The sequence below is a fragment of the Cucumis sativus genome, chromosome 2 (assembly GCF_000004075.3).
Source record: "Cucumis sativus cultivar 9930 chromosome 2, Cucumber_9930_V3, whole genome shotgun sequence".
Lineage (NCBI taxonomy): Eukaryota > Viridiplantae > Streptophyta > Magnoliopsida > Cucurbitales > Cucurbitaceae > Cucumis > Cucumis sativus.
Window position 1 is genome coordinate 14,729,085 of NC_026656.2, and position 27,102 is coordinate 14,756,186.

Genomic DNA, 27,102 nt, shown 5'->3' on the forward strand with positions numbered 1-27,102 from the left:
AAGATGTTGGGGACAAAAAGGCAATAAAATGTTAGGTTTTCAAATGAAGTTTTTGGTGGATTTAGTGAGTGATGTGATGTGGGAAAGAGGTTGGAAATATCCAAAAGGGGCTAAGTGATAAGATTTTTCTTGACTTTCTCTCATCATGCTTTGGCTAGTCAACATACTTAATAGCCTAAGTTTTTTTTTGTGCACATTTTTGTTTTATAAATTATTATTTTTATGAATTTGTAACTTATATAGGAAACTTCTAAGAAATGAGCGAGCCCCACAACTATTTATAGTGCAAACTATTTTGGATTGAGATTTAAATCCAAGACTCGTGGACAAAGTTTTTAGCGTGGATCTTATTCATTTGAGTTGTGTGCTTAGTCGTCGACAATATTTTTTGACTTAATAATGGTAGAAATGGTGATCCAACCATGAATATATGGTATGATAATTGATGCCTTATGTAAGGTCTCAAGCTTAGGATTTGAAACTTGGATTCATTTGTAACACTCCAAGTCCAAGAGTTGAATCCAAAGTTAGGATCTTGAGATTCTAACATTATAAAATGATATTAGAGAGGAATCTCTTCTAGTAAGATGTGGTTTGAAGACAAACCAAGCGAAACTTGGTGTGGGCATGTGATACTATGAGTTTAGGAGGAAGACATAAAAAAAATGGCCAAAAAAGAATTTGAAAATTTGAAAATTACTCAATCATAGTCGGTAATAATTATTAAGTGTGGCCAACATGAGCTTAGCTCAACTGGCACCTGTATGTTCCTGTGTTCAAATCCCCACCCCAGCATTTATTACAATGCCTTTGCAAAAAAAATAAATTATTAAATGTGTTTTAGCTTGAAATAATTTTATGTTGGATGACTTTATAATGACTCGAGTAGTTTAGAAATGGGACATGAATGTGAACTGAATCACAATAAAGAATTCAAAGTTACTATTTTTTTTTACAAAAAAGATGCAATAACTTTTTTGGTGACTCAAATCTCTCAAACCTTAAAAGTTAAGTGTGTCAGATGATCTCTTGAATTTTTTTTTAAAATGCATGTGAATGAGGATAAATCGTGCGAAAAGAAACCATGTTGGTTTGTGGTGTGACAACTTTCACTCTTAAAAGCTTCAAGACAAAGAAAAATAATGTCGTTGTTAGGTCATATGAGATGTGGAAAATCCTAATTCAAATATATGATTAACATACAAGTCGATCAAATTTTACTACATGACGATGTGTATATTTATATGTAAAATTTAAGGTTAATAGTGTAATATTTAACAATATATTATTAAAATAAGAGTAGATCATATTCAATAAGTTAATTAAAGAATCAATACATGAAATATTGTTGGGTGTTGATTAGCTAGAAACACTATTGATATGACCATACTTTATAACTTTAACAAATAGTTTAAGACTAAACTAATCTTAATTGAGAATTATATAATATTTTTTCATATGATATTCATAAGCGACTTGATCTTAATCTTGAGTATGAGTAATGGACTCTATAGTCAATTCAATAAACCTAAACATTCTGTGAGGACTTGATCAAATAAGGAGTTGTGAACTAATCTTACAAGATTGAATTTACTCCTCTCCACGTAAAGTTACGTAAAATCAATTAATTACTCTCCTACTTCGGTAAGTTTATTTACTATATATACCAATTGGATGAGGAGGTTAATAGACACTCTAAACCTTTTTTTGTAGAAATTTATTTCTAATTGCATAATTTATTTATTTTTAAAAAATGATTTTAAGTTGTTGTCAAAGCACTCATGTTTGTGCTAACATGATCTTGGTTTAACGAACATTCAAGTGAACTAGTAACCACAATATCTAGACGTAGTTCAATTCTTTCTATTCTCAGTCTTTGTACTACAACTTTTCTTTAAATGCATGAGATTTTTTTAAAAGACAAACATGTGAAAAATGAAATCAAGTACAATCATAATCATATATCAATGCTCATTCTAAACAAATTTCAAACTATAACAATCAAATATCTATGGTATATCATATCATTCAAAATATATATCATATCATTCAAAATATATTATTCAAATATGTGAATATGTATGGACAACATGTTCATTTTCAATAACTTAATTACTATATTAATAGTATTAATAAAACTCGATCATTCAAATTCAATTTAAACAAAAGCTTATAAACTAATTAAATTACAAAGTTACTAAATCTAGCATAAAATTTAATTATTATTGTTTCTAAATGGTAATTTATGTTAAATTTTATTTGAATTAGAAATGTTAGAAATATTGATATATATATATATATATATATATATATATATATATATTTGGTGCCATAGCTTTTACTTATTTATTTATATTTTAAATAATTTGTTCCAATTTTCAAAATATAATTAAAAAAGAAAAAAAGAAATCTGCCACCTGTCCATTTGATAATGAGGCGAGCACGTCCACCTCACGGCTACTTCTCCAATCATTATCAGTCAACCCTTTCATTTTTAAATTTCAAATTATATATATATGAAAATTTTAAAAAAATACAACAAATTGACCAAATATTTAACAATTTCAAAAACGAAAAAAAGACATAGATCTACGATAGAAATTTTTTTGAAGAGTTAAATCTAAACGATTTTTTTCAAGATTTTTTTGTTATATTTAGATTTGGTATACAATTTACCCAAATTAAAACGATTATTTTTTGCTATACTATTGACTATTTTGTACGGTTAGATTTGACTACTCAATATCTGAACGTAAGAGTTAAAAAAAATGATCTTTTATATTTGGTATACGATCTTAAACAAAATAATTGTTTGAAAAGAATAAAAGAAAAATTGCAAAAACGATATGAAAAGGAAAAGAAAAATGGCGGAAGAAAGAAGAAAGAAATGACAAACCTACAACATTTAGAGAAAAAAATAGCCAATTTCATGCGTTTTTTTTTTATATTTTCACATACGCCGTAAATATTTTGGTTTTTTTTGTTATATTTGTGAAAATTTCTCTCTATATATAATAAGTGATAAAATTAGGGTAACTTAATAATAATTGATATGATTTTTTTAAGTGGTATGTTCGATGTCTTTATCCATTTTTGGTATTAAAAAAGAAAAAAAATTGTAGAAGTGCAATTTTTGCATCGATAAGACATGACTTTAGGGTAAATTAAAAATGGTTATATGTTGATTAATACATCTCACTCTAAGTTAAAGTGTTCGTTGATATCTTTCATTGTTTGGAATACGAGTACTTTTTGAATTTGGAGAGTAGAGATATAATAGGTGTTTATATAGCTAATTTTGTGTAGTGGTAGCCACACATCTTATGAATGCATTCTTTTCTTTTATAGATATGAACCATGTTTAAGAATTTAATTGGTGTTAATGGTTCTCTACAGTTCGTATAGTCTAACTTTAATTTCATCCAATTGAATATTGTATGTTATAGAAATTAGAAATCACTCCAGACTACTTCTCCAACGTAAATATTGAGATTTAAATTTAATTTTGCAACTATAAAATTTGAGAAGTAGTTGATAATCATTTAAAAGAAATTTTATTACTTACATCAATGTTAGAAAACCAACAAAAAAAAAAGTATTTATGGTCTTAGTTGGAAGATTTGAGGAAATCCATATGACAAATTAAAAATTAACATTTAGATTATTGTGTGATTATAAAACACCAATTGGTGGAATTGTATGTGACCAATTCATCAAATCAAATTTTGGATGGTATGATTATAAAACTCTAATAGTTTAAGAGTATTTATAGGTTTGACTAAAATATTCGAACGAGACAACCTTAGAATTTCGAACCATATTGCATATCAGTAATGGTTCGATTAAATTTTCATTTATACAGTCTTTAAATTCTTTATGAAATTTTAATTATATGGGTAATCGTTCTAGGAAATTTGAATCATGTGTCTAATAGATTACAATAAATGTAATTTTTTTTTTAAAAAAACAATTGATTTATTAGATGTAAATCTATAACCTTTTATTTTGTGATCAATAAATACGTGAACTTTTTTAGATAAGAACTAAATTTTCGACCGTGTTTAGTAACTTTTTGTTTTTGAAAATTCAATTGGATACTCTGTCAATCTCTAACACTAATCTTGTCTATTTGTTACCAATGTTCTAAAAAATCAAACCAAAATTTAAAAACTTAATGCCTCGTTTTGCAACCATTATCTGGTTTTTAGTTTTTAAAAACTAAGCCTAAACATTCATCTCCACCTTTAAAGTTCTTGCTCTGTTATTGACTTACTAGACAAAAAGTAGCTTTTAAAAGGATAAATGCATTGGACAACACTTTAAGATATAATAATCAAGATGTATAATACCATTCTAAAAGAATTTGCAAATATAACAAAAATCCATATTTGATAAACTCAGACTTCTACTATCATTATAGACTCCATCACCGATGATTGATAATCGCATTTTGTTCTTTGTTAATGATATGATCTATCATTGATAGGAGAACTGAGTCTAAATTTTATTATATTTGTACTTTTTTTTTCGCACTGTGCTATATATGCAAATATTTTAGACTAAATTATATTTGGAACCTTCATTTATTTTTCTCTCCTGATATCTAGTTAAGAATATTCATGTTGTAAAAATGAGACACAACATTTTGTTGTAAATATGTTTCTTATAGTAATATTTTCGTAACCACATTTTGCTTTTGAATATTTTTAAATATAACAAAATGTTTAGGTGGATAGAATCTAAAATTTGGGTGAAAGCAAAAATGTTTAAAACATAAATTTGAATGTGTTAAGAAAGAGACCATACGATTCTAAAATGAAAATAAAATAAATAAAGGCTCCGCTGGCGCCTACGAGATTTGGTTTGGCGAAGCCTCACATGTCATTGCCTTTGTCAATCAATACAAACACAGACCAAATAAATGGGAAAAAAAGTAGAACACAAAAAGCAAAGGCAAAAGATATCACAACGAAGATTCAAGAACACCCACCTGAAATTTTTTTGAACTTTTTTCCACTCATCACCATCTTCAATTCCCTTTCTTCCCCGCAAACCCCTTTTCTTTCCCCCTCTTTTCTCAACAAATCCCCCCAAATTTTGCTCTCTTTTCAGCTCTCTTTATGATTTACGTTTCCATTTTCTGTATCAATGGATGTTTCTGCTACCAAAAGAAGGCTCCTCAAAGTCATCTTCCTCGGTGACAGTGGGTGAGCTTCATTTCTTCTGTTTCACCTTTTATCATCATTTTTCTTTTCCAATTTGCTTTATCTCTTTGAATATACATTGCTGATTTTTTGTTGAAATTTTTCAGAGTTGGAAAGACTTCTTTGATGAATCGGTATCCTTTTTCAATAGTTGATAGATTTTTAATTACATTTTGTTTATGTTAGTGCTTATTTAAATAAACACTTCCAAGTGTTTGATGAAATGCCTGAGGAAAGTTTGTTGGTTTTTTGTGGTGTGGACTGTTAACTACTGATTTAGATATGTGTATAAGAAGTTTAATCTACAGTATAAAGCAACAATTGGTGCTGACTTTATGACAAAGGAGCTACGGATTGATGACCAACTTGTCACATTGCAAGTGGGTAAAAGTAACCCATAATTTGTTGTTGTTGTTATTATTTGCTTTTTAACATCATGATGTAGTTTATCAAAATTTTCTGATATTTTAATTAGGTTTGGGACACAGCTGGGCAGGAAAGGTTTCAAAGTCTAGGGGCTGCATTTTACAGAGGAGCAGATTGCTGTGTTTTTGTTTATGATGTGAACGTGACCAAATCATTTGAATCACTAAGCAGTTGGCATGAGGAGTTTCTCAAACAGGTTTGACCTTGGTCAACTCTGTTCATTTTTCAAGTGGTTTTAGCTGAATTTATGTCTTCCGTTAACAAGTTTCTATAAATTTTGATGTTTTTCTTCTTGATGTTTTAAATTTTTTTAAATAGTTTGTTTGATATAAATTTGAATATTTATGGAGATAGCACAAAACTAAAAAGTTTTTGACATTTAGAGACTTAAAACTAAAAGATAATGGACTTCTAGATACTTTTTATAGTTACTAACCTAAATAGATACAATCCTAAAAGTTTTGGGACAACTTTTTAATTTAATTGTTTAGAAATTCGTTTGGAGAATATATATGAAAGTTAACCTGACATATTTTGTTCTCTACTTCGCTAATATTGGTTTTTGATTACAGAAATACATTCTAAGTTTTTCCCAAATGAAACTTCAGCTGATGTATTAGAACTTGTATAAACAGTTTAATACAGTAAAGTCAACGTGCTATTCTTTTTCATACTTCTTTTACTTATTCTCTTTGTAGCTACCTTTGATCAAATAACCATCGGATTCTTTTAAAGAGAGATCTTGATCAAATAACCATCACATTCTTTTAAATAGACTAGTCAAACATGTTCTTATAATATATTTTTCTTCCCTTTTGATATCTAATTTTCCATATTGCACTTTTCTAACGTTGGGTAGGCCGAGCCAGCCGATCCAAAAGCATTCCCCTTTCTTTTACTCGGGAACAAGATTGATGTAGACGATGGACATAGCCGAGCCGTAAGAGTTTCAAATCTTTATGTGAAACTAATAATACAGTTAATCCATGAATTATATGAATCCTTCTTGATTGCAGGTCTCAGAGAAAAGAGCAAGACAATGGTGTGATTCTAGGGGTAGCATGCCATACTTTGAGACTTCAGCAAAACAGGATTATAATGTCAATGAAGCATTTATTTGCATTGCAAAAGCTGCGTTAACCAACGAAGAAGAGCAAGAACCGTAAGTTTGAAAATTCTAATTTCCTTTATGGTTGTATCTTGCATAACATAAATAGTGCCAATAAAAAATGAACTCTTTTTCATATTTGTAAGTGTTCAAATGCCTCAACTATTGTTTGACCTCATTGGGCATTGAACTGTGACCTCCTAATCATATATGGTGTCTTTCATTTTTCAACCCATCATGGTTCTTAACCCAACAAAATAGTCTAAGCATTTTAACTCTGGATATAAAAAAATCTTAGTGTTAGTAGTAAAGATAGTGAATAGGAACATATATTGGATAACGATGTTATTGCTTACATTAGATGCTTCTTTCATTTGCAGTTACTTTGAAAGTATTTCGGAGTCTGTGTCAGAGGTGGAGACAAGAGGAGGAGGTGGTTGTGCTTGTTAATATTTGTCTTCTACAAATTCAACAACCTTAACATCGACTTTTTGATTGATTTGAGCTCTCTTCCTTAATAAATATGTTTTATTCTTTGAGTTATTTATTCCATTTTATGTAAATTAGTATTTATGGTGACATTTCTCTTTTTCTTTCTTGAGAATTTCTGAAAACAATTTATTTAAGTCGGTAAAGAACAAATAAAATTCTTTGGTTAAACTTCCATTAAAAGGGAGGTAGACTTCTTCAATATCCTTGTGAACCTCAATTTGATTTGTTAGAATTTCTTTTTATAAGATTGAAATATTTCTATTAGATAATAGGTCAATAGCAACTATTATAACTATAACAAAAATGAAGAAATGTTTCGTTTTAATTAGGCATTGGCCAAACATTGATATGAAACATTATGAAATTAGTGGTGCACACAACATTTTCAATAACTATGAGTTCGTAGAAGTTTTTTTTTTTTTTTTTTTTTTTTTTTTATCTTGTTCAACTACCACGATTAGAATTATACAAAATGAAAGCCAGCAAATAAGCTACAAGATTTTGCCATCATCGAAGATTTGGATGAGTTGAAGTCGCATATGTTACTAGTTAGTATATGTTATGATCATTCATTGCATCATCTAGATAACATAAATTTATGATTACTTTAGAATTTGAGAAAGGTTGCCAAATTAAAAATGGATATCTATTTATGGACCTCAATTTGGAATCTAGAATTTGAATTACGAAATCGAATAGTTTTTATTACTGACACTACAAAAATGAAATCTTTAAATCAAAATTATATTTTTAATCTTTAGATGGGATTGGTGTTAAGTAATTAAAAGAACAATCTTATCATTTCTAGAAAGAAAAAGTGAGAAGGAACCACCCAACAAGCTCCCAACAATGGGCGAAATTAAGGGATAAACTAAACAAATGAAAAGGGTCGTCCTTGCTTTCAGAAAACAGAAATGAAAGTGGAGTTGAATTTCAATTTCAATTCAGGAACCAGTATCGGGAATGGATGGCCTCTCAACCCCCATTTCCATTTCTTCCTTTCGCATCGAAAACCCACTTATTTCCCTACTCTGTCGATGCCCAGCCACCGGCCTACTGTTTCTCGTCGGCTGCTCACAGTTCCACCGCCCGTAGTTGCGGAGGCGAACAAGAATATGGCGATGGCAGATACTCCGGTGAGAATAGTAGCGATTGTTGGTGAAGGAAGCATTAGCCCCCTGAAATCCACTCCTTGGGAAGAAGTTATGCTGCACACCGTGAGTGCTCCATTTTTATTTTTAAATGTGGATAAGAGGACTCTGACAACATAATCATAGTAAAAATAAATATAATAAAAAGATTAGTAATAATTTTGTTTCTTAATCTTTTGATAGACTATCTGCTTTTAAAATTGAGTTAAACTTCTTTGTTTTTGTTTGAAAAATCAAGCTAATATACACTAATTTCATGTCATGTCAAACTGAACGTATATCAATTGACATATAATATGTTTTCTCTAATGAATGGTTCGAATTCCTTGCTTGGCACTTACATGCATGCTGTTGAACTCGAAAGAAAACTGATAATTCAAACCCATGAATTTGTTTGTTCTATTTTGAAAACTTAAGATGGAATTGGTATTTGTGCTTTATTTATATTTGAAATGTCACACATTTGAAGCATGAAACTGAACTTGCCTGTGAGAAAAATCCAACTAATTATCAACATAGCTCTTTTCTTTTAGGTAGCATGTTAATGTGTCTAAAACTTTTTCATTCTTCATGGTCAAAGATAAAGATATGTGCAAGAAATAGTCTTTGAGTGAAATCAATCTTAAATAATATAGTATTAAATTTATATTTACCAATCAACTTAACTTATGCTTTTGGATCAATCGGTTATTAAAAATGGTATTTAAGTAAAAATGGTATTTAAGTAGAGGTTATTTACTCCCAAGTTAATATTGATTTCTACTTAGTCGGTCTTACTATGATCAAGATAAACTAGAAAGACGCATTCTTTGTATTTTGCAATCTCGAACTTTGCCTGATCATAATGGTTTTTACCTACTTTTATGATGTGCTTTGTATAAACAGGCAAAACGACTAAAATGGGTCGATGAATGCTATGAAATGCACGTCTTTGCTGATAATGTTTGTAACGTAACTCGTCAAGATACTGAAACCATTCAAATCATATGTGAAGCGGATATTTTGGTGGTTGTTGCTGTCACAACTAAGGATTCAGTCTTATGGATACGCTTGAACTGCGAAAACATCCAAAACATTATTTGCTTTGAATCTGCAGCTGAGTTGGTTAACAAATTAGGGGGTATATCCTTTCTTAGTGAAACCAAAGGAAATTTACTGGAAAACTTTTTTGGAAATTCTCAGCTGATGGAGAAAAGAAAGAAATCTGAGGAAGTAGTGCAGACTGTATTTGAGGCATGGGATCGTCGAAATTCCGACGATATAAGGTTCTGTTTGTTGGTTATAATCAATGCATATATAAAGCCTGTTCCCATACTGAAAAATCTAAGATCAAAAGGTTTTTCAACTCTAAATTGCATGGTAAAGAATTGTGGAAGGCAAATATTGAATTGCTTGATGGATGCTAATTGTAGAAAAGCTCTTCAATGCTTGAATCAATGCAGCCCAGTGGATCAAGTATGCAACTACAGATGTATTGCTTCATATGAAAGTCCAAATCTTGAAGCATTTTCATTATGTGTGCTGCAAAAGCACAATTGTCTGGACTTGGATGCTAAAGTTCCCGAAAAGCCTTACGTGCCTCCAATCGAGAGATTTCGAGGGAAGGAGATATGCCACGAAACGGCAGAGGATCTTTTTATTGGTTGGTTAGGGAGTTTGGAGTGGAGTTGGCGTGTCGTAGCTGGGCAAAATCCTGCTTATGATCAGTTTCCATGTCAATACCAATTGTTTTACAGAGGGAAAGCGAGAGGATCGTTTTGGTACGAACCGGTATTCATGGTGAAAACATTGGAAGGAAAGTTGGTGTGGAGGCGACGACGGTATCGAGTAAAGAGAGGGAAAATTGCAGGAACATTCTTGTTCAGTGTGTTGGATAATGGTGTTGTTTCAAATGAGTTTTGGAGCATTGTAGATGTATGTGATGATCTATCTTGGGGTTTGTTTCATTATAATGGAGCTGCTCGAGCTGCGGGACAGTCGTATACGGGCGCAGTTCTTGTTAGTCGAGATGGTAAATACCCTGAAAATGATCATCAAAAAGAGAGAATTGTTGCTGCTTTGGAGAAATGTGGAATAAAAGAGTGGGAACTCTTTGCAGTTGATAACTCCTCTTGTTTAGATCCTCCCCTTGGAATTCCAGATGGTTCAACTTTGCATAATGTGATTGAGGTTAAATAAAATCAACAAGAATGTGAGGTTCAGAACCTCACATCAAATTAAACTTATAGTACAGATATTATGCCAATTTAATTATGATTGTTTTTCTAAAGTTCAAGTTGGTTGTTAGGATCTAAAATATTTCATGGAGGTGGGTAAATTAAATGATATTTGGGGTATTGCTCTGCACTAAAATATCTTCGAATAAACATTCATTTTTAAAGATAAGGTTGTCCTGGTTCACTAGACATATAAACATACTAAGAGCATTTTGAAAAACTAAATGACATAACAAACCATCAGCGTAATCTTTCATTTGTTTTAAATGACTCGTCTTTTGATGACAACCACTTTTTACATCAAACTTAAAGGAAGCATTTGAGCTCCTCCTAATTGGCCCAAAAGATCTGTCAAAAGAGGTATAGAAAAGGGATGCTTAGCAGTAATCTTGTTGTTGCTGTAGTACTATATCAATATACATGCTCCAAGATCCATCTTTCTTTTTTGAAACAAATAATTGTGGAACACAAGGACACAGGCCTGGTTGAATGTGTTATTTTTCAAGTAAATGATTACATCTCATATAATCTAATCTAATGCAACTATTAAGATCAAGACCATGCGGTCCATACTATGCTGAATATAACCCAAAGGTGGTAATTTCTTTGGCACTTTCAAGATTGGAGAAAGTTCTTCTATGAGTTTTGCAAGGAAGCTATCTATTACATTATGTTATTGCATTGGTCGGGTGGTCTTATTAAAGACAAAATTTTAACATCATGTTGGACAACATGTCAAAACATTGATAATGACATTCGGACTGTCACAGCAACTGTAGCAAAAGATTCTTTGCATATATAGTTGTATGTGATTTACAAATTTTGTGGATCATGCCTTCCTTTATTCTCTTGCAATTAATATTTATTATCTCTAAACTATATTTCCAAACGAGCCATATTTATATGGTGCCATTATTCAATTTCAGGGTTAGCCGTTTTATGAGAAAAGTGTGTGCTTGAATGTTTTGAGCTTAGGATTTGCCTAACTTCAACATTTGTGTATTGATATTGAAAATCTTTGTACTTGTCATCGGGACATTTGGTTCGGTAACCATTGTAGAACTTAAGAGGAGTTCAATATTGATATTGTATTTAGGGGAGCCTAAATATAGTGAATGGAAGAGGATCTCAATCTTAGGAGATTTCATACAAAGCTTGAACCAAAGTTATAACATTGAAGAGCATATTGTATGAAGAAAGTTTTGTTCCACTTGGCACACTACTTTCGGACCTAGGTAATTTTGCACCGAGGTTATCAATATATGTGTCACTACTTTTTCTACTTTTTTTGTAACAACCCTCTCTTGTCATATATATTGCTCTGACATCATGCTCGACATTGTGTACTCTGTTAGATCTACCTAATGTCGGAACATTCAAAATTTGTAGATTATGTGCATCTTTGGAAACTAGAACCCAAGTTTCATTGAATTTTGTACTTTCAAAATCAATAATGATTTTGGACTTTTTGAAAACTTAAGAATTTTGACCTCTTACTTATATCATATCTCATTGATCAATTTTGTAAGACTATCCTTGTTTCTTTTTTATCTCTTTCTTCATCTTCCTTTCATTTCTTTCCTTCTCATTCTCTCACTCTTTTCATCAAATTCACCTTTATTTTGCTTTTCTTCTTTGACAAAAACACACTAACCAACTTCGACTACTTCTTCGCACGGTTAGTGGTGCACATGATAGACTAAAAAAAAGTTTGAGTTGATCGACCCAAACTGACTTACAAAGGTGGTTGATTGGGGATAAGAAAAGGTTCCGTCGATATTGATTTGAAAAAGATTTAAACTGAAAATAACATTTAAAAAAGATTAAAAGGCTTAAACGACCTAAACCGACCAATCCACGAACCAAATTTGCACTCTTTCATGGTCAGAGTCGTTGACTTAACCATATTCGTTGTGTGTCAATTTGGTAAAAAAATCGACTCTCATCGACCAATGCTCACCCATAAACACCAACCAACAAACTATAATGTTTACTTATAAACAAAAGGTGAATTTTTAAATAGTAGATTTTACAAAATATTTACAATCTATTGCAAATTCTATCGCTTATAGTCATTGATATGCTATATGATAAAATACTATCAAGGATAGAATACAAAATTTTGCTATAGCTTGTAAATATTTTAATCTATTTTGCCATTTTTAAAAATGCCCCAAATTTATTCTCCACCCAGGCATATAGTAATTAGTAAAAGTAAAAAAAGAAAAAAATTAAGAGAAAACTAATAATAATAAATAATAAATAAATACATATATACATAGACTAGTAACAACACCTGGTATGTACATCAAACGTTCAAAGTTTTATTAAAAGATTAAAACAATTTTTTCAAACAAAAATTATAACGTTTATTTCTTTTTATACTTATAATCTACTTTTATTTTTATAGAGTTGTTTAGAGTTAAAAAAATTGTGTTAATGGAAGAAAAGTTTGTTGAAAGTATTTGAGTATGTTTTTTACCTAATGGTGATAATTTTTTTATACTAATAGCCATAAGTTATTAATTATCTAATTTTTTTATTATAAAATACAATAAAAAGAAATCCTACATTCACCCCTTCATCTTTACTCGATGCTCTAATGATGTGACCTCAAACATTCTCATATTTCTATATCATTGTTCATGCTTGAGATAGTGATATTTTTCAATTAGCATAATGATCTTTTATATAGTGAATGAAATTTGTAGAATGAGAAGAGGCCTTAAATGTAAAAAAATATATATTTATGATCAGTGTGAAATGTCTAATTAATGTAAGTAGGGGATGGTTTTGTAACAATAAAAAAGTTGATGAAAATCATTTTAAAAAAGAATGAATAAAGAGGATTTTGGAATTTAAAAGAATAAAGTGGAATTAATATATAATTAATGTATTTAGATTTTAATTATTAATTAACTTAACAACCCAAGTTTACAAATTTCTTTTGAATTTTTATTTAAATGTTTTTTAAAATTGACAAATTTATTATTAATTTTATACTTAAAATGGCCATTTTAAAATGGAAGCTAGAATTAAAAAGAATGAAGTGTAACTTAAAATACTTAAATAAGAGGGGTAAAATGGGGAGAAAAAGTTGATCCCTATAGGCAATTTTATTTATATCCGGATGGGGTTATTTCATTATCTGTTGACTGTTACTGCACATAGCAGCAGCCTATTGAGAGTAGCAATGGACGCGAAAACCTCCTCCTTGCCTTCTTCAGGTTATCTCTTTTTCTTTCTACAATCTATACTTTTACATTTCCACATTTTTCTTCACTTCTTTTCAATCTCATCAATTCTCCTTTCCTTCCCCAACTTCTCGCCTCCTAATTTGCTTCTTGGTTTTCTTCACATTGGGCATTTCTTTTGTTTTCTTCCCAATAATTCATTCCAATTTTCTTCTCCGTTTATGTCTTCACCTCACTTTTACAACGCACCAGTGATTATTATTAACATATCTTGTTCTCATTTTGAATGGTATATTGACATTTCCTGCAGGTGATTCAAGAAAAGTTTTTGCATGTGTCAGCATGAAGGAAGAGAAGCCATTTGATTTTTTGCGAACTGTATTTGGTAAGCTAAATCTTCTATTTCCGAAGGGAATTATTTTACTGATTTGATTGTAGGTTGAGCATTGTCTTACTTGTCAAGTTGAAGGTACTACATTTTTTTTATTTATCGGTATGATGATTTTGTTGAAAAATTCATATTCTTATCTTGAAGTATGTTGTGTTACAAGATATAAAGTAGGAAACAAAATTAAGAAGTAATCTTGTTTCGTTGGAGTTAGATGAAAGTACTGACTGAGATACTTGTAAAATCCTATTTGCTTGCTCAATTGTGCTATATTGTGCTCGTGGATTTTGAACATCGATTAATCTATACTTATGGGTAGCTATTATTTTGTCTTTGTTGGTAATTGGTATTTTACTAAACTCTGTTAAAGAAGTCTTATTTTGAGCAATAGGCTATGAGACAGAGACGACTGTGTCTAGCTGAAATTATTTCTCTTCAGGTTTATTAAAAGGGACTTTTCTGAAACCAAATATATGCATGGAAGGAAATATGGCCGATTGGATTTTGAATGCAAGTCATACGAGATCTATAGATTGTTCTTTTTCATTTGGGTTGTGGGAGGGGGAGGGGGGGTTGTTACGGGCTAGAGCTAATTCAGAGCACATTACAGCTGATGTCTTGTTTTCTTACTTCTTGATCCTTGATCTATCATTTGTCTACTATTTTCAGTTTCATGCATGAAGTTTCAATTATATTCCCAAATTTTGCAGAGGGTGTCATAGCAGGAGGTACTGCGGGTGTGGTTGTGGAGACAGCTTTATACCCCATTGATACAATTAAAACACGGCTACAGGCATGCAACCTTCTAGACTATATATGTGCAGTGTTTAAGGGGGTGTATACTAGGGATTAAAAAATCATATTGTAGGACTACAAGCTACTTGCTACAAGGATTTCTGCTAAAAGAAATTGAATAATAAACCAAATAACAAATCCTGACTCTTAAGATAGTTGCTGGTGCTGTACCAATTCCATATGGCACAATAAATTTGAACCTCTTCCAAAACTATCTAACTGTTTTCCTTTCATATTTTGTTTCTTCTTCTGTCATTATTATTTAGTTATTCATTTTGAGATGGCGAAGGGCCAGCATGGCTAATGTTGGTTGCCTGGGGATTTAGATTTAGGTCTAATGGAAAGTCTCCTTAGTCAAAGATAATTTCATTAAATGTATCATAGTTTATCTTTTAGAATAGCTGCTGAACTTTTCCACTGGAAGTTCATTACAGGCTGTGCGTGGAGGTGGACAGATAGTATTGAAGGGACTTTATGCTGGTTTGGGTGGAAACATTGCTGGTGTGCTGCCGTAAGTACCTTCTAAAGGGTATTAATTCCAATTAACTTTGGAGATTTTCAGTGTCAAATTATTGTAGTTCACGTCATTATTGTAACTATTGTAACTTCCATTTTATGCTAGCGATTCTACAAGCATGATGATTATTCTTTATCTAGCAACATTTTCCGTCACCACAGATCATTTCTCATGATGCACTAAGCTCATTGTGTACTAAACATATCAGAACTCGATGAGTCGTACTATGATGATTTTTCGAAATCCCTAATTAGCTATTGTGCCATGTCATCGGGCTTCAAAAACTTTGTCTCAGACTCTCAAGTCTTTTTATTTGATAATATGAGAGTTTAATGTTGAAACCAATTGACAATGAGAGGATTAGCTCATCTATCTTATCAAGATCACGAGGTCTTTTGATTTTTCCAACATGGAATTTTCAATATGTCTCATCAAGATTGTGCCCCTTTAGGTTCACCATTCTTGGATTGGCCCCAACTTTTGTTTTTGGACCGAACTCTTTAGGCTTCATGGGCTATGATACCATATTAGATAAATGATGTTCTATCTCAAACCCAATTGACAAAAACAGGAGTAGCCCATCTATCTTATAAGCATTATGAGGTTCTTTGGTTTTCTCAATGTGAGATCCTCAACATGACCTCTCATGCCTCTTTTGGGTTCACAATTCTTGGATCGGATCCCTATGCTTTTTATGGACCGAATGCTCATTTAGGCTTCATGGGTTTGATCCGTTATTTAGATAGCATGAGGTTATGTCTTGAAAGAAATTGGCAATAGGAGTAACCCATCTGCATTATGAAGAGTGTGAGATCCCTTCATTTCTTCGACGTGGGATTTTCAACACTTCTTACCTCCAAATCTAACTTAATTTCTTTTACTTGATTAAGAATGAAAATAGCATGGGCCAAGAATGAGAAATGAAGTTGCTTTAGCTTTATTGTTTAGTGAAGAGATCCATAAGAAGCATTCATGATCCATAGCTTCATTGTTGGTCACTTAAGTGTTTAGATGCTCAAATCATATGTATACATATACACTTTTTCCTGGATATAGACAAATGAATTTACTATTTACCAATTTTTGTCACATCTTACAAAATATTTTAGTTTTTTAATTTCTTGGTGCTTGGATCATGATTATTCCATAATTCTTCTGTATGTGCAGGGCTTCTGCTTTATTTGTTGGCGTGTATGAACCTACCAAGCAGAAATTGCTAAGGACTTTTCCTGAAAGTCTTAGTGCACTAGCCCATTTTGTAAGTGCTTTAGGTTAACAATGTTCAATAATTATCTAGTCTAGAAAAACCCCCCCTTAAATTTGTAGAATGGTTTGTTGGACTTTGCAAAACACCAAATTGTTTAAATATTTGAATACATATTTTTTGAGTTCGTGTTAATTGTCTCTTTATTATATTATTCGATGTTGGAGTTTTTACTTAGCATAGTGCGCTGGAATTTCAACTAATCTTTTGATAGAATGATTTCCTATGCTCATCCTATGGAAATTTCCTTACATCGACAGTGAAATGAGGATGATATATATTTCCGTACTCTACTTGATTACTTCAAGGCCTATCATGGCAAAAATAGTTAAGTTTTGGTTGCTGCATATTGCAGACAGCTGGTGCAATAGGAGGTATTGCTGCTTCTCTCATTCGTGTTCCAACAGAGGTAAATAAATGTGTGTGCATACACATGTTTTCTGATGATTTTAGTTAATGACCAATTGATGCAACTTAGGTTGTTAAACAACGGATGCAAACTGGACAATTTGCATCAGCTCCAGATGCTGTACGCCTGATTGCCACAAAAGAAGGTTTTAAAGGACTCTATGCAGTGTGTAACCCTTCTTTCTCTATACAGCATTAGATATTTCTTCTGTAGTGATATTTATTTGTTTATTTAATTGGAAATCTAAACTTTACAAATGAAAAATATATACAAAAGAATACTGGGGGAACATATATATACCAAACAAGGAAACGATATTAGAAGAAAGCTAGTTCAGACACTCACGGATATGTATATAGAAAAGAAAATAGCGGAAGAAACAAATATGAACAAGTTTCTTCCAAAAGAAAATTCTGTTAATGGGCTTTTGCATTGGATTTAAACTAGGGAATAAGTAAATATATAATTATGTTCTATTCAATTGCATTCTTCTGTCTAAGTATGGTATGAAGGTTTTGTTCCATTCCTTTTTGGAGTCTGTAAGCGAGTTGTCTTACTTTATAAAGGTGTGATACTCTTGATTCTCGTTCAATCATAAGTATAATGTCTAAGAATTTCATGCTGAGAAGTGAGTTTTTGCATAGGTTCATAATGCTGTTGCCCCATGACATTATGAAAACCTTCTTTTTGATTCATGTATGTTTTGTGTTGAGTTTAGTAATGATCCTTTTTTGTTCTGTGAAGTTCTTGAAAATGGCAATAAAGTTTCCCTTGGCTATCACATTGTACTTGTAGGGATATGGATCTTTTCTATTGAGAGATTTGCCTTTTGATGCAATTCAATTTTGCATTTACGAGCAGCTACGAATTGGTTATAAATTGGCGGTAAGTTTTTTCTTATTATGTTTCTGGTATAAATTCATTATACAACATTCATTCAAGTTGTTCCCTTAGAGTAATGATGTTGCATGAATTGGATAGTCTCACTATTTCACTTACTGTAAATGTTCCATTTCTCTCCGTAGGTTTATTCTTATTCTGTCGCTTTTCCGTTCTCTTTTTTAATAATTTGAAATTTAAGCAAATTAATGTCGCTGCAGTTTAATTTTACTTTGGTTAATGTATGGGGCGGAAAAGCTAAATCGAAAATGTCCAAACTCTTACTAAGTGGGAGTTTCTAATTGTTTAAACCTATTTTTCATCAGGCAAAGCGAGAATTGAATGATCCTGAAAACGCTATTATTGGAGCTTTTGCAGGTAATTATTGTCAGGATTCTATAATTCTGCATTTATTCTGATATTAATACTTTAACAAAATAATAGTACTAATATTTTTTATTTATTTTAGATTTTTGTTGAAGTACTCTTTTATTTAACGTTCAAAGCAAAATGATTTGTTTATTAACTAGGACGCTTGGTATTTTCTGAATGCGAATAGGCGCTGACCACCTGCATTAAGGTTGGAGTGTTTCTTCTAGTAGCTTATTTTCTTTTTTGAAACATTGTGAAGCAGGGACTTGTCAATGGAGTGACAATTACATAGAACGGTCAATAAATTATAATTATACCTTGGGCTTCTGCATTTAGGATTAGTGAATTTTCTTTATTTATTACTATATATATTTTTCAATTAATGAAGAAGCCTGGCGAGATGCTACACCTGTGCCTAGTGTCTAGGTGTGTGCCTGAAGGTGCCGCCTTTTAAAACACTGAAGAGGTAACTTATTCTGGGCGATTTCATTCCTATTACTGGTGGACATGAATGATTGACATTTTTTTACTTGTGATTTACATTTACTGAATTGCTCCTAGGTAGCAGTTTCCAAGTTTTTAATGATTTATTGCCTGTACAAATTGCAAACATTCATATGCTTACTTTTGATTATTGCATAGGTGCATTAACTGGAGCTATAACCACTCCCCTTGACGTCATTAAGACAAGATTGATGGTTCAGGTAAGATAACCTTTGAAATTTTAGTACTACGGGAGTGTGGAAAATTTTCTATTCTCCCTCTATTCACTGTGTGCCTGATCGATCGAAAGTGAAAGGTGTTGAGACTTTCGATCAAACCAAATAATATTTCTGTTCTCACACCAATTATGTAGTAACGGGTCAATCTGTCGAACCACATAGAGCCAATTGATTTTTCTAAAAAAACCACTTGTTGCAAGGTAACCAATGGGGGGTGAATGGGAACTAATTGAAATTAAATCAAAGGAAAATGCAAGAACACAAATCATCTTTAGATGGTGATGATAGTTATCAATTAAACAAACACCTGGCCTGGGATTTATTATGATTCACTTTTAATTAACATTCAACCATCGATTTATCATCCATATTAAATCTTTAGAGAACTATAAACAATTTCTTAGCCAACCACCTGTAGAGAAGCTAGAGTGGCGTCCTACGTTCATAACATAACGGTGCCGTGGCACCCAAGGGTTCATGCGTGTACATGAGTCTACCAATGTTCGAAGCGCCGCGGTGCCGGTCTTGTGCTCGAGAAGAGGCCATTCTGCCTTTTCGGCACCAAGCCTCAATCTTGTCAAACCTCGATTTCTTGCACCGTTGATGCTTTAAACCTCCAATTAAGCTTGATTAGTCCCAAAGTGTACGTTAAGGCCAAGAGTGACCTGAATTAAGCTCAATACCTACAAATTCACGAAATAGAGACGTAAAATACTAGAACGATCCTGATTTAAGTAGAATAAGATAGTGAGTTTTCAACGTTATCAATGCCACATAGACATATTTTTAAAAATAGAATAGGACTTACTAACTTAAATGTAGGGTCCATTAACATATTTTCGAAGACAAATTTATAGTGTGAACAAAGGAAGTATGGTGCTCTCATAGTTTTAGAATTCTTTTGGTCGTGGTGCTTGCCTTTTTACCTTTTCTTCTGTTCATTTACATATGATGTGTGAATTATACCTTTTTTTCCTTCTTATATTATTCAATCTATAAGTGGTTTAGTTTGTTTATCTCTATGTTTATTTTCTTTCTGGTTCGAATGAAGGGATCTGCAAATCAGTATAAGGGAATTATTGACTGTGTCCAAACGATTGTCAGGGAGGAAGGAGCTCCTGCACTTTTGAAGGTATGGCTTTTAGAGTGATTTCAGAATGAGTACTTCCTCTAAAGGTCGTTTGAAGTAGTTGTAAGTTTTTCAAAATCAGTTTTTAGTTGCAAACATTATGGAAAAACGTTGAGAATGAAATGATACACAATGACAAATGACCAAAAAATTTCCATTGATGAAGTGATAAGCACAATGATAATTATATTGAGGATACGTTGTGTAAAAGGGAAAAACAAACTATTCTCAATCTGTTACGATGAAAAACTAACTATTCAGTTGAAACAAATTGTTAAATAAACAGTAATCTTCCAGCTTGATATGATTGATTTAAATGAGCTCTCTTGATAGAGAAGTGCTTTCGATTGGCTAGAAACACTTTTCAATATTCCCAACAATCAATCTTATCTTGCAAAGGATGTTTAGGGATCCAAGTGAAATGAAAATGTCATTTCTTTGCAATCTGATCTACCATCTCTCAGCATGTTATTTAGGTGGCTTAATTAGAGATGGAAGCAAGAGGGGCTTCTACATGAAAAGTTGTGTTCATATATTGAGTTTCATGCAGGGTATTGGACCTCGAGTACTATGGATAGGAATTGGGGGTTCCATTTTCTTCGGTGTCCTTGAAAGCACAAAGAGGTTACTAGCAGAGAGGCGCCCCAGTACCCGCAAAGACCCGAAACAAGAGTAAAGCGTTCTTACAATCCATCTAAAATCTACAATTAGTAGTCATTGGTAGTGGTGCTTCATTTGATTTATGAGGATAACAATGGGATGAACTATGAAATGAGAAAGAGAAGTAGACTACTTGATTCTTTGTAGAACAGTGACTGAACACTGAAAATAATGAATCAATTGCTTCAAAATGGTCTGTTTTTTCTGGTTTCTGCGCATATGTTTCTTCACCCTAGGTCTTTATTTGGTTCAAAAAGTTTGCGAGTTTGGGAACTCAAAAGCATAAGGAGTTGTTAATATTGTTAATTGTACTATGTGTGACAAAGAGTTTATGGATTCCACTTAAAAAACATCAATTTCATTTCATGTTATTTCATGCTTTGTTTTAACAGACTCACGACTAAATCTCACAATTGTTTAGACTTAACAATTTAACTCACAAACATTCTTTTGGATTATTGTGTCTAATCACTATTTGAAGATGAGTTTTTGTCCTATTTTTTTAGATTTGTTTATGTTTTTGCTTTTTTAAGAGACATTTCCAAATTATTTACAAAATTTTGAAAATTCTTACCCTTACTTTACTTAGTGTACAGAATATACTACTAACTTTGAGATTATACTAAAAATTTCACCCATTAACTACCTTCTAAAAGACACAAACAATGAAAATAACTTTTCATTGTTTTGAAGAATAAATTTGGAAGTCGGTGCATTGTGGGGTATGTTCCAAAAGTAGTAGGTTGATATCATCTGTCTTTAAATACAAAAAAATCTAGAACTAAATGATTCTAATCCCATATACAATCTTTGTTTTTATTAATTCCTTAAAAAGAGAGTATCCAATGATACAATGGGATTAAAAATTAAAAAAAGAGGACTTTTTAGGTGACTTTCTTCACAGAATCATATGCTCTTCACTAGATTTTGTGTCAAAATATATTATTAACTTGTTAGAAAAATAATGTTTACCAATGTGGTAGCTTGTAATGGCAAACAAGAGTAATAATGACATAGACTTTTTTTTTTTTTTTTTTTTTTTTTTTTTTTTAAATTTAAGGGCCTTTTTAAAATGGGTCCCCTAATGAATAATTAAACTCTAATTGCTAGGTTGCTATTTTGACATATGAACAAATTGGAAAATGATAGGTTAAGGATAAAAAGGGTTAATTAGCAAGTCGATGTAATAATGGGAATGGCACATGGTCTCTAAACAAAGGACTTAAATGGAACACATAAATCATAATGCCATAATCATTATTATAAGTTAAAATGAGTAACAATTGTAAATTTGTAATTTTTGGAAGAAATATGACCTTATCCAATAAAAAAAAATTTGAACTAAGGTGATGTTTAGAGTTATCAACATTTCGACCATCAATTTAGTAATCGTGTTAACATAACTAGGAGAGTAGGAAATTTACGGATGTATTTCAACATACTTCAAATGTTATGAACCCTCTAGATTATATAAAAATAGTTTTCACAATAGTTATCCGTTAATTAACTTTCCGATCACTAATCGAGAAATAAAATAAGTATTTACAAGACACATGAGAACAGATAGAAAAGAAATATGAAATGATGGAGGGACTGTATTAGAATAGAAAATTAGGCTTTTCAGCCTTAAACTCTACCACACACCTAAACATCTTCCTCAACACATTAGGCACGATTAGAATACATAATATTAGATCTTACAAACTTGCTCTTGGGTTGACTGATCTTGGCTAGCTCCTCTAGCTTATACTAACCTATTAGAGTATAGAATATAAGACCTCCCAAACTTCAGTGTGACATGCATGGGAGAATATTTTCCTCATTCAAGACCCTAATTAAAGTGCATCATCTATCATACTAAGTTGATCGTTAATGCAGTTTAGGGTTGGGCCAACCTCATTCTCTACCACGTGAGCTTCTAATCCTATTGAACCTCTCTAACTCATCTCTACAGAAACTCTTCACCTTAGATTCTGAGATAAATTCTTTAACTAAGCTGATCTTCTAGGGAAGAGTACTCCTATATATATTGGGATTGGATTAACATTATAACTCATAGAATCATAAAAGGGGCAACTGACATAGTAGGGATAAGAGGTGATGCATGTTGGTGTTGTACCTAGGGTTGGGTTGAAATTCCCCACAAGGCCACATATATAATTAAAATTCATCCCATGCAATCACAGATTAATCATCTAGAAAAAGATTCAAATAAAAACAAAACAAAAAGAATAATAGAATAATAGAAAACTAAATGTGTACTATACCCTCAATATTAATATCAATCATATCTTGTAAATATTAAAAGAAAAAAAAACACAACTTCCTGATAGCGTCACAAAAAGTTTAATCTTGTGCAAGCGTACGCACGTCCAATGATAAGTAGATGCATGGTATCCAATAGTTCACTCTCTCGTCCCATAAAAGGTAAGTAAATGTATTAATTAAGTGTTGACTCCAGGTCTTGAACAAGTTCTTTAATTCTTTTTGAAAAAAATTCACAAGCCAAAAGAGATTAGGGAAGAACTCACCAGACATAATGACAAAATCTTTTTCCTTTTCAAAAAACTTTATACCTAGTTGAAAATTGTTCATGGAACGCAATCATCATTATCAGTATCCTGAAAGTGATCATGAAAAAGTCCCTTAGGTTTGAACAAAAATGTCTCGAAGCTCCAGTATCAAGATTCCAATGTAATCGGTCTTACTCTCCATCAAGATTTCCATATCAACACTTATATATTTGTAATTTCTATTATTCCCCTCAAATAATAAAATTGTTCTCTCCCTTTATTGATCACAATCTTAACTTTCAAAGACAATGTAAATATAAACCACATAAGGGAAGATATCTGCACCTTCACCGAGTTGTGGTCATCTAAAGGCTATCTCTTCTTTAATTATTCGCCATCTATCATTTCTTTATACATTAATGCGTTCTTATAATTTTCTTTTCTGAGTTGAGCTTATTTCTAGCATTTTCTATATCTAAACTTATTTATATCCCCTAGGTTTTATTGAATATATACAATGAGATAATAAGGATGCTAAAAAGATGTCCACCTAGTGAAAATGCTTAAGTGCATCTCCTGACCCACATTGATATCCTTTTCAAAAAAAAAATATAAACCACACATAAATCTATGTATCATTATTTACCAAACTTTTATTCAATACTTTTATAAGCATGCAATTTCCATAACATTTACAACCACTGGACATTAACATCAATATAGACATCTAAAAGAAAACATTCAAAGTGAATTTTGATGGGTTTTGCTTCTAGGAGAGAGTGAATATTATTTGGATGTATGGTTAAAAAAAAATTGTAAGGAAGTAAAAAATGAGTGGCATTGAAGCAATAACAATAGAATTTGAGAACACCAATGGCAATGGCAATGGAAAAAGAAAAGGACAGTGTGGTCAGAAATGGGAAGCACGCATGAAGTCAGTTCCTAAAACACACACACACTCTGCTCTTTCCATTGAACAGTCTCTTTCAAACCCATCAATACTAAATAAATATTCTCCATCTCCCTCTCCCTCTCCCTCTCTCTCTCTCTCTTTCCTTTTGCTCTCAATACCACACACTTGGATAATGCTTAGGGTTGTTCGAGAGAAGAAATATAATTAAGATTATTCGACGACTAATAAGTGTTGTAATGGAAATGAGATGGTGAATTGTGAAAATGGTGGAAAAATAAATTGAGTTGAAACCTATTGAAATAAAATAAGTTTGGTATTATAAATTGAGTCCAAAATGTTCCATCTAAACATTAGTTTGGATTGATTACAAATTCATATTATTAATTACATGCTCTCAAATAGCCTCATAGTGGCGAAAGTGTCATAGTTTGCAAGTGAAAAATAAACTTCACTTTCCACTAAAGTCATATTGACAATGTGTGTAATGTATGTGTCAAGTGATCAAGATTTTCTAAATAGCGAACTTTCAAATCACTTGGTCGGTTAGGGCATGTATAGGACATGTCCCATTCAACATTATGCTAGAGTGTTCATTTGGTTTAGTAGGAGTTAGGGTAAATAAGACCATCTTAGGTTGAATCCTTCATTAATTTTTTTTGCTTAATTATAATTATGATCAATTTGTTTTCCAATTTATGTAAAGGGAGAATTCGTATTCTATATTGAATATAACTTTTAATTAATAATAAAGATTTTGATTTTATTAATGGGGATTTTTTTTAGGCTAAATCATTTTGGTATTTGATCGAACTCAATCTAAAAATCTCTTAATCCATTATTTGACCAAGATGAACAATTTACCATAATCTCACTACATCATCATCATGGTGGAGTATGCAGATTTTGGCTTCTAGCCTAAATCACTCATTCTCTTTGTCAAATGTGTTATTTTCTTTTATTGATGAATGTCATTTTAGATTGTACTAAAAAACAGTCCAAATTTAAATATTTGACTTTGAACAATGTTTACTCTTTCCTAAGTTTAAGAATGTTATGCTTTTCTACTCTTTAACTTTTTCTCCAGAAACCAACTATTGCAAATACTAATTTTAGCATGTAACGAACCTCAAATTATAAAGAAAAGAAGAAGAAGAAGAAAGAAAAAGTTTTTTTTTTTTTTAATTTACACAAACCCGTGGGATTTTGTGTCAGAAATTGAAGAGATGGGTATAATTACAAAATAGTATTTTATATATATATATATGTATATATAAACTAAATTAAATAAGTCAAATCAAAATTAAAAAAAGAATTAAAAGAAAAAAAAGAAGTCAAATCATATGATGTATGACAGATTTAATAATGAAATGGGGAAGAAGGTTGGCAATGGCATGGGATGTTTCTGCCAAAGGCCTTCATATTGCTCTCTGTCTTTAACAATCATTTTTATTCATTTCCACAATTCAATTCCCCACCTCAATTTCATACCTTTCTTCCATTTTCCCCTTTTCTTTTTCTCTCTTTTCTCCTCATTTAAATTAATGTGAAGATTCAAAATGATTTTTTGTCCATATTGTATATAAATTTTGGTTATAGATTTCAAGGGTTGTTTATCCAACAATTTTAAAAAATTTAACCCATCGTGCCATTTCTATTAGTTTCATGTTAATCAGATTTGGGTGCTTATTATTGTTTATGTTCTTATCTATTTTTTTTACGATATAGTGTAAATATCGATTCACTCCTATGCTGATGTTAAATCCATGAAATTGTAGAACTATTGATAAAAATATCGATAAATTGATAGAATTCTTTTACTATTAGGTTAAAAATCTTTCTTAGGGTTTAGGGCTTAGTTGATAAAAATATGGACTTTTCTTTTTCTTTCTTAACTTCCAAATCATTCACTATCTTTAAAACTACTTAGTTGCATCCGAACATGACCTATCTTAGTCATTTTATTAAATTGTTCATTGATAACTCACTTTACTTCTAAATTTTTAAAATCTGTTAATAATGTCTTTTGTTGTTCCACCTAAAAGTAGAATGTACACAAAGATGAGTGTCCGAGAATGCTCCCAAGTATTGCTCTTTAAATAAATTGAAGCAAAACAATTATGTCTTCAAATTAACTAAAATCTTAATTCTAAAAATTCAAATTTAAACCGAAATAGAATCTTAGTGAGACAATGATTCCTTTAAATTTGTCTGAAACTTGAGATATTACTTTAAAAAATTCCCACAATAATATTTTATAATAATAGTATAAAAATTACTACTCGAACATAGCCTATCTAGTTATTCTAATAAAATAAAATGATAAATGTTCAAATATCTAATTCTTCATGTTTTAAAATTAGTATATAAATTAAAACTATTAGTACTATACAAAGGTATCATACTTGTATGTCTCTTGATCTCTAGTAAGTCTACATCTATAGAGACTTCATAAAATTATTCTTGGTACTATTGTTGAAATAGTAACTTTCAAAAGTATTGGTTACAAATTCTTTTATTTGGTCCCATTCTTGGAGTTTTCTTCTTGGTTGTTTTGTTTTGTTGGTTTGTTCTTTGAATTTTTACCATTCTCAGCTATGTTTTGTTGGACATTGAAGAATTCTCTTAGTTTTTTTTCCCTTATATCATTACGCTGTCTAGTCTTTTTCTTTTATCCAAAGTCTCTCAGACGTGTTTCCCAATATTGTTATCTCCTTTTTGTTTATTCTTTTGATAGTTTTGAAGTTGTTTTT

The 27,102-nt window shown here is 31.3% G+C and overlaps 3 protein-coding genes across 3 annotated transcripts; all 3 read left to right on the forward strand.

Moving 5' to 3' along the window:
* The first annotated feature begins 4,862 nt into the window (after positions 1–4,862).
* On the forward strand, positions 4,863–7,429 carry LOC101212418 (ras-related protein Rab7). The gene is made up of 7 exons (XM_004148404.3): positions 4,863–5,207; positions 5,312–5,338; positions 5,485–5,584; positions 5,680–5,826; positions 6,490–6,570; positions 6,647–6,792; positions 7,119–7,429. Exons 1-7 carry the CDS (start codon positions 5,149–5,151, stop codon positions 7,186–7,188), a joined length of 630 nt encoding a protein of 209 aa, XP_004148452.1. The 5' UTR covers positions 4,863–5,148; the 3' UTR covers positions 7,189–7,429.
* A 595-nt stretch (positions 7,430–8,024) lies between these two features.
* Positions 8,025–10,727, forward strand: LOC101212663. The gene is made up of 2 exons (XM_004148405.3): positions 8,025–8,447; positions 9,267–10,727. Exons 1-2 carry the CDS (start codon positions 8,145–8,147, stop codon positions 10,557–10,559), a joined length of 1,596 nt encoding a protein of 531 aa, XP_004148453.1. The 5' UTR covers positions 8,025–8,144; the 3' UTR covers positions 10,560–10,727.
* Positions 10,728–13,708: 2,981 nt separating this feature from the next.
* On the forward strand, positions 13,709–21,282 carry LOC101212898 (S-adenosylmethionine carrier 1, chloroplastic/mitochondrial). Its single transcript, XM_004148406.3, has 12 exons — positions 13,709–13,824; positions 14,102–14,176; positions 14,890–14,972; positions 15,409–15,485; positions 16,659–16,749; positions 17,111–17,164; positions 17,234–17,329; positions 17,960–18,049; positions 18,370–18,421; positions 19,058–19,119; positions 20,189–20,269; positions 20,817–21,282. Exons 1-12 carry the CDS (start codon positions 13,728–13,730, stop codon positions 20,940–20,942), a joined length of 984 nt encoding a protein of 327 aa, XP_004148454.2. The 5' UTR covers positions 13,709–13,727; the 3' UTR covers positions 20,943–21,282.
* The last annotated feature ends 5,820 nt before the right edge of the window (positions 21,283–27,102 follow it).

Coding starts and splice junctions, on each gene's coding strand:
- LOC101212418 (XM_004148404.3), top strand. CDS start 5,149: ATGGATGTTTCTGCTACCAAAAGAAGGCTCCTCAAAGTCATCTTCCTC. Junction 5,827..6,489: donor ATGAGGAGTTTCTCAAACAG/GTTTGACCTTGG, acceptor AACGTTGGGTAG/GCCGAGCCAGCCGATCCAAA. Junction 6,793..7,118: donor AACGAAGAAGAGCAAGAACC/GTAAGTTTGAAA, acceptor TTTCATTTGCAG/TTACTTTGAAAGTATTTCGG.
- LOC101212663 (XM_004148405.3), top strand. CDS start 8,145: ATGAAAGTGGAGTTGAATTTCAATTTCAATTCAGGAACCAGTATCGGG. Junction 8,448..9,266: donor AAGAAGTTATGCTGCACACC/GTGAGTGCTCCA, acceptor TTGTATAAACAG/GCAAAACGACTAAAATGGGT.
- LOC101212898 (XM_004148406.3), top strand. CDS start 13,728: ATGGGGTTATTTCATTATCTGTTGACTGTTACTGCACATAGCAGCAGC. Junction 14,177..14,889: donor TTTTTTGCGAACTGTATTTG/GTAAGCTAAATC, acceptor CAAATTTTGCAG/AGGGTGTCATAGCAGGAGGT. Junction 17,330..17,959: donor GTTTTAAAGGACTCTATGCA/GTGTGTAACCCT, acceptor TTGTACTTGTAG/GGATATGGATCTTTTCTATT.